Below are 7,925 nucleotides of genomic sequence, written 5' to 3' on the forward strand. Positions count from 1 at the left end.
ATAAGCTAGAACTGATGTCGGCATTCATGAGAATCCGGAAAGTCTAAATCTTGTCTGTGGTATTCCGAGTAGGATTCAAGGATTGAATGACTGTGACGAGCTTCAAACTCCTGAAGGCTGGGCGTTAGTGACAGACGCAAAAGGATAGTAAATCCTATTCCAACCGGATCGAGAACCAACCGGTGATTAGCCGTGCTGTGACAGAGCGCGTGAGCGTAGTTTTCACTGGAAGGATGGAAGGTAGCCATTGACAACGGTGATCCACCAACACACAGCTTGCCATAGGAGGACGTGCGTGTGTGAACAAGAAGACAGAGGAAAGCAGAGATTCAGAAGACAAAGCATCTCCAAAACTCCAACATATTCTCCATTACTGCATAACAAGTAACCTTTAATCCATGCTCTATTGTTTATTTGCAATTCAACTGATAAACATAATTGCCTTCCTGACTAAGATTTACAAGATAGCCATAGATTGCTTCAAACCAACAATCTCCGTGGGATTCGACCCTTACTCACATGAGGTATTACTTGGACGACCCAGTGCACTTGCTGGTTAGTGGTACGCGTTGTAAAAAGTGTAATTCACAATTCGTGCACCAAGTTTTTGGCGCCGTTGCCGGGGATTGTTCGTGTTTGAACAACTGACGGATTATTTTGTTGCTTAGATTAGGAAAATTTTCTTTTTTTGTTTAGAGTTTCTTAGTATTGTCGTGTTAAAATTTTAGAATCCTTATTTTCCTTTAAAAAAAAAATATAGTTTTCAAAAATAATTTCTCTATTAGATCCTGTGCCAAACTTTAAGTTTGGTGTTCTCTTGATTGATTTTCCTTAAAATTTTCGAAATTTTGGTTTGGTTTTCTAAAAATTTTAAGTTTGGTGTTCTTTCTTCGTATTCTTGAGTTTTCCTTGTGACTTGATCTTAAAATTTTTAAGTTTGGTGTTCCTTGGTGTTTTCCCTCCAAAATTTTCGAAAATAGGGAACATTAGATCTGAAAAAATTTTAAATCTTGTGCTATCTTATTGTTTTTCTCTCTCCTCTTTAAATTCAAAAATATCTTTTCTCTCTATTTTAAAAACGATTTTCGAAATATATTTATAAAATTCAGATTTTTTATTTCAAAATTTAAAAAAAAAAAATTTAAAATCATCATATCCTTTTCAAAACTTCCTAAACACTTTCTCTCTCCTCATTTTTTTCGAAAATCATAATTTTTGTTATTTTTATTTTTGGTTAAGTTGTCCTCTTTCTATAAAATAAAATAAATAAAAAGGTAAATCAGTCCGGCAAGCATCAACCTGATACCTGCATCCACTATCAGAAAGCTTGGCTTAACTGAAGAAGTTAAACCAACCCGGATATGTCTTCAACTTGCTGATGGCTCCACTAAATACCCATCAGGCGTGATTGAAGACATGATTGTCAGAGTTGGGCCATTCGCCTTTCCCACTGACTTTGTTGTACTGGAAATAGAGGAGCACAAGAGTGCTACTCTCATTCTAGGAAGACCCTTCCTAGCAACTGGACGATCCCTTATTGACGTCCAACAGGGGGAAATAACCCTGAGAGTCAATGATGATGAGTTCAAGTTGAACGCTGTCAAAGCCATGCAGCATCCAGACACATCAACACACTGCATGAAAGTTGATCTTATTGACTCCTTGGTAGAAGAGATCAACATGGCTGAGAGTCTCGAATCAGAGTTGGAAGACATCTTTAAAGATGTTCAGCCTGATTTGGAGGATTCAGAGGACATGAAAGAGCCTCTGAAATTTCTTCTAAAAGAGGAAAAACCTCCTAAACCGGAGCTCAAGCCACTACCACCATCCTTGAAATATGCATTTCTAAGAGAAGGTGATACTTTTCCAGTGATCATAAGCTCTGCTTTAAGCCCACTGGAAGACGAAGCACTAATTCATGTGCTAAGGACACACAAAACAGCTCTTGGGTGGTCCACAAGTGACCTTAAGGGCATAAGCCCAGCTAGATACATGCACAAAATCTTATTGGAGGATAATGATAAACCAGTGGTTCAACCACAGACCATTTGAGTTAATGTGTGATGCTAGTGATCATGCCATTGGTGCAGTATTGGGACAGAGGCATGACAAGCTTCTGCATGTCATTTATTATGCTAGTCGCGTTTTAAATGATGCCCAGAAAAATTACACAACCACAGAAAAGGAATTACATGCAGTGGTTTACGCCATTGACAAGTTCAGATCCTACTTAGTAGGATCAAAGGTGATTGTGTACACTGACCATGCTGCTCTTAAATATCTACTCACAAAGCAGGATTCAAAACCCAGGCTCATCAGATGGGTATTGCTTCTGTAAGAGTTTGATATAGAAATAAGAGACAGAAAAGGGACAGAGAACCAAGTGGCTGATCATTTGTCCCGGATAGAGCCAGTGGAAGGGACGTCCCTCCCCTTTCTTGAGATCTCTGAGACGTTCCCTGATGAGCATCTATTTGCCATTCAGGAAGCACCATGGTTTGCCGATATTGCAAACTATAAAGCTGCACGGTTCATACCCAAGGAGTACAATAGAATACAAAAGAAGAAACTAATTACTGATGCAAAGTACTACTTGTGGGATGAACCTTATCTCTTTAAGAGATGTGCAGACGGAATTATCCGTAGGTATGTGCCTAGAGAAGAAGCACAGAGGATCCTGTGGCATTGCCACGGATCTCAATATGGAGCCATTTCGGAGGTGAGCGAACAGCCACCAAGGTCCTCCAATGTGGTTTCTATTGGCCCACACTCTATAAAGATTCCCGAGAGTTTGTACGTAACTGTGACAGTTGCCAAAGAGCTGGTAATCTGCCTCATGGTTACGCCATGTCTCAACAAGGGATCTTGGAGATTGAGTTGTTTGACGTATGGGGAATTGATTTCATGGGACCTTTCCCACCATCATACTCAAACACTTATATTCTGGTGGCAGTTGACTATGTATCAAAATGGGTTGAGGCTATTGCCACACCCACCAATGATACTAAAACAGTGCTGAAGTTCCTCCAGAAACATATCTTTAGCAGGTTTGGTGTCCCTAGAGTGTTAATCAGTGATGGGGGCACTCACTTCTGCAATAAACAGCTTTACTCTGCCATGGTTCGGTATGGAATTCGCCACAAGGTGGCCACTCCATATCATCCACAAACCAATGGGCAAGCTGAAGTCTCTAACAGAGAATTAAAGAGAATCCTGGAATGGACAATAAATACCCGTAGAAAGGATTGGGCACGGAGCTTGGATGATGCTCTGTGGGCTTACAGAACAGCATTCAAGACCCCTATAGGGACCTCTCCATACCAACTCGTGTATGGTAAGGCATGTCACCTGCCCGTGGAACTGGAACATAATGCCTACTGGGCAACCAGATTCCTAAACTTTGATGCCAAATTAGCAGGAGAAAAATGATTGCTCCAGCTAAATGAGCTAGAGGAATTCAGATTCACAGCTTTCGAAAATGCCAAGCTTTATAAAGAAAAATCAAAAAAATGGCATGACAAAAAGCTGCCATCTAGAATCTTTGAACCAGGACAGAAGGTCCTGTTGTTTAACTCTAGACTCAGGCTATTCCCCGGGAAACTGAATCTGAGCTTCAATCAAAAACTCTGAGATATTATTGCTTCTCAACCTATTAGTCTTCTATTTTATTTGTCTAGTTGCTTGAGGACAAGCAACAGTTAAAGTTTGGTGTTGTGATGGGCGGATATTTTATACACTTTTTGGGGATAATTTCATATAGTTTTGAGTATGTTTTAGTTAGTTTTTAGTCTATTTTTATTAGTTTTTAGGAAAAATTCATATTTCTGGACTTTACTATGATTTGTGTGTTTTTCTGTCATTTCAGGTATTTTTCTGGCTGAAATTGAAGGAGCTGGGCAAAAATCTGATTCAGGCTGAAAAAGGACTGCTGATGCTGTTGGATTCTGACCTCCCTGCACTCAAAGTGGATTTTCTGGAGCTACAGAACTTGAAATGGCGTGCTTCCAATTGCGTTGGAAATTAGACATCCAGGGCTTTCCAGCAATATATAATAGTTCATACTTTGCACAAGAATAGACGACGTAAACTGGCATTCAACGCCAGTCCTCTGCCCAATTCTGGCGTCCAGCGCTAGAAAAGGATAAAAAGCTGGAGTTGAACGCCCAAACTGGCATAAAAACTGGCGTTCAACTCCACAAACGGCCTCTGCACGTGAATTGCTCAAGTCTCAGCCCAGCACACACCAAGTGAGCCCCAGAAGTGGATCTCTGCACCATCCATCATAGTCCACTCATATTTTGTAACCCTAGGAAGGACGCTGGAGTAAGGATGGGAATAACTGAGTATATCTCAGTTGAGTGGTCAATCACCAAAGCATCAATGGAGAGACAACAAGCACAGGAGGATCCCATCAAGAAGAGAGCACAGGAATTCCTCCCAGAGATCCCTCAAGCTGAATACTAGGAGTACCTTGAGACGTCCGTCACCAAGATACGGGAAGCTATGGAGCAAATAATAAAAGAACAGAAGGAACACAGTCAAATGCTGACCTATATGTTTAAAGAACAAGAGGAGCAGGGGCGTGACTTAAGGGAACTGAAGCGCCAAAAGTCTTCTCTTGTAGGACCAAGCACCAAGGATCAGAGGAACCCCCGTGCCCCCAGAATAAAGGTTGTTAATTTCCAATTTCTGCCTTAACTCTGTGACAGTGTCCTTATAAAAGTTTACCTTAGAAGTCATATAGTAGTAATTAGTATCTATTTTGATTTTATCTCCAATTAAGATATAGTTTATTTTTCTCATCATCAGCAAACATGAATAAAGTAGTAGATCTTTTGAATAAGAGGCAATAAAATTTCGAGTTTTAATAAGAGAAATTCTAATTAGTTAAATATGGTGGCAATGCTTTCTGTCTTCTGAATGAATGCTTGAACAGTGCATATGTCTTTTGAATTTGTTGTTTAAGACTGTTAAATATGTTGGCTCTTGAAAGAATGATGAACATGAGACATGTTATTGATAATCTGAAAAATCATAAAAATGATTCTTGAAGCAAGAAAAAGCAGCAAAGAACAAAGCTTGCAGAAAAAAAAAAAGAGAAAAAAAAAATAGAAAGAAAAAGCAAGCAGAAAAAGCCAATAACCCTTAAAACCAAAAGGCAAGGGCAAATGGAAAGGATCCCAAGGCTTTGAGCGTTTGCATCTGGGACTCTGTTGGACTGTGGTGATTGGTTGATGGTTGGATTGTTTGGGCCTAGAGCCGTGGTTGGAATGAGTTGAACCGATGGTTGATTTCGGACCCTCGCCTTTATCTTGATATTTTCTGTAAGAGGGATAGGAACTGTATTGGATAATAGTTGTAATATCATTTATGTATATATATATACATATATGTACGCTTTATGAGTTGTTGTAAGTGTATTGTATGTATGGATGTACGTTGTATAGCAAAAGTATCTTTTGGAATCGGTATTGCGGTTTAAAGTTTTAAAACAGGCTCATATTTTAGTATTAAATAGTATAAGTGTCGTCGTAATGTCCGAGCTATCAGAGTCGCGCAGCCGGAAGTGTGAGCTTTGGTAGTTAGGGTGTTACACCATAGCACAAACCTGAAATTATTGGATAAGAGGATCAAGATAGCTGATTTGGTGTTAAGGTTTATGATTCTTGGTCTTAGAGTTGTTGCAGCTGTTCTTATTGGAACTGATTCACAAGTGAAGGTGTTTTTCTCCTTTGAGAAGAAAGCTAAATTCACTGATGTTAAGGCTTTGGTGTAAGTATCTATTAATCTATGTTCTATGTTAATTTCTAGCAATAAAAGTGTTGCATGTTTTGTTGTCCTAATTCATTAGTTTTTGATAGATTAAAAAATATTGCAGATTCTTGGTAGTTGCTAATGGTTTGGCTGCTGGATACTCTTTTATTCAAGGACTCTGTTGTGTTGTGTGTTTGGTTAGGGGAAGTGTTCTCTTCAACAAGCCTTTAGCTTGAGCCATTTTCTCCGCTGATCAGTACCCTTTTATATTTGAAAGATCACATCCTACTTTTTTTGTCGTCTTATATATTGTGGTCAAAACACAAGATTATCAAGATTCTTGCATCAACATCTTACTTTTTCCTCAAGCATGTTGTTGCCATATTGATTAATATCACTTATTTTTTTATAAATTCATGCAAACACATAATAAAAAAGTAATTTGTCATTATGTCCATAGTGATATAACATGAGTGACAATATATATTTTTTTATTTTATAATTTTAAGTTTTCTAGGTTCCACAAGTTTAGGTAAATTTTCAAGTTTGATAGGCTTAATTTAAAAAAGAAGTTTTATTTGTTTGTTCTCACACCAACTTGGTTCTATGAAATGAAGTAATGAACACATGTGAAATTAACTAGGCAAAACTGTCACACCAACTTAATTAATTAGTATTGCTTGTGATGTTCTATCATTGGGTTTTAAGGGTTAACGTATTTCATTGATATTTAATTTGATTGTATGGTAATTAGCTATATTTAGGTACTTAATTACTTTGGTTAGATAAAGATAACTCTTTATTTACTTCACTTCCTAATTGATTAATTTTTCTTTGGAAATTAAAGAAACATACCTTTGTTGTACATAGTTGCATACTTCTTTTAGCTTTGTGTATATTTGTTTTTTTTTGCATTATTAGTGTCTAGAGAAAATTAGTTATTTGGGTGTAGGTGTTAGTCTTGGAACAGTTCCAGTATACCATAGCACAAACCTGAAATTGTTGGATAAGAGGATCAAGATAGCTGATTTGGTGTTAAAGTTTATGATTCTTGGTCTTGGAGTTGTTGCAGCTGTTCTTATTAGAACTGATTCACAAGTGAAGGTGTTTTTCTCCTTTGAGAAGAAAGCTAAATTCACTGATGTTAAGGCTTTGATGTAAGTATCTATTAATCTATGTTCTATGTTAATTTCTAGCAATAAAAGTGTTGCATGTTTTGTTGTCCTAATTCATTAGTTTTTGATGGATTAAAAAACTTTGCAGATTCTTGGTTGTTGCTAATGGTTTGGCTGCTGGATACTCTTTTATTCAAGGATTCCGTTGTGTTGTGAGTTTGGTTAGGGGAAGTATTCTCTTCAACAAGCCTTTAGCTTGGGCCATTTTCTCTGCAGATCAGTACCCCTTTATATTTGAAAGATCACATCCTACTTTTTTTTTGTCTTATACATTGTGGTCAAAACACAAGATTATCAAGATTCTTGCATCAACATCTTGCTTTTTCCTCAAGCATTTTGTTGCCATGTTGATTAATATCACGTATTTTTTTATAAATTCATGCAAAGACGTAATAAAAAAGTAATTTGTCATTATGTCCATAGTGATATAACATGAGTGATAATATATATTTTTTATTTTATAATTTTAAGTTTTCTAGGTTCCACAAGTTTAGGTAAATTTTCAAATTTGATAGGCTTAATTTAAAAAAGAAGTTTTATTTGTTTGTTCTCACACCAACTTGGTTCTATGAAATGAGGTGATAAATTTTGAATTAACTTTAACTGTTTATGTGATATCTTCAGATTTGTATTATTGCCATTACCTGAGAAAAAAAATAAACTTATGTCATGACAGATTTGTATCATTATCTTGTGTATAATTGACTTCAGCTTTGCTTTGCTTAAGGATTTTATCTTAAAAATAAAAATACCTTACTGCTTGGTTTGAAAAAAAGTGGAGAATTATAATTTTTAAATGTTAACTGACTTGATGAGCATTTTTGGATTAAGTTTACTGTTTTTCCCTATGTGATGTGTTAAACGTTTAATTTTTGGTTGGTGTCATTGTGCTTTTTTTTTTTTGTCTTACAGGTGCGTTTTCACTTTCTTCTAAATCTATATGAATTTCCTCTTGTTTTAGCTCCAATGCTTTTGGCATATGGTTATGCTTATTGA

The 7,925-nt window shown here is 36.9% G+C and overlaps 2 protein-coding genes across 2 annotated transcripts in view; both read left to right on the top strand.

Annotated features, from left to right (window-relative positions):
* Positions 1-5,991, top strand: part of LOC110270443 (CASP-like protein 2B1) — a 12,062-nt gene extending 6,071 nt beyond the window's left edge. The window contains exons 2-3 of the mRNA XM_021119880.1: positions 5,602-5,772; positions 5,879-5,991. Of these exons, the coding sequence (XP_020975539.1) occupies positions 5,602-5,772; positions 5,879-5,990 (283 nt within the window). The 3' untranslated portion in view covers position 5,991. The remainder of the gene's footprint in view (positions 1-5,601; positions 5,773-5,878) is intronic.
* On the top strand, positions 6,205-7,925 carry LOC107605054 (CASP-like protein 2B1). The gene is made up of 5 exons (XM_016306802.1): positions 6,205-6,213; positions 6,676-6,911; positions 7,018-7,149; positions 7,554-7,557; positions 7,842-7,925. The coding sequence occupies exons 1-5, from the start codon at positions 6,205-6,207 to the stop codon at positions 7,923-7,925; spliced, it is 465 nt and encodes a 154-aa protein (XP_016162288.1).

The sequence above is a fragment of the Arachis ipaensis genome, chromosome B01, assembly GCF_000816755.2.
Source record: "Arachis ipaensis cultivar K30076 chromosome B01, Araip1.1, whole genome shotgun sequence".
NCBI lineage: Eukaryota > Viridiplantae > Streptophyta > Magnoliopsida > Fabales > Fabaceae > Arachis > Arachis ipaensis.

Coding starts and splice junctions, on each gene's coding strand:
- LOC107605054 (XM_016306802.1), top strand. Junction 6,912..7,017: donor ACTGATGTTAAGGCTTTGAT/GTAAGTATCTAT, acceptor AAAACTTTGCAG/ATTCTTGGTTGTTGCTAATG.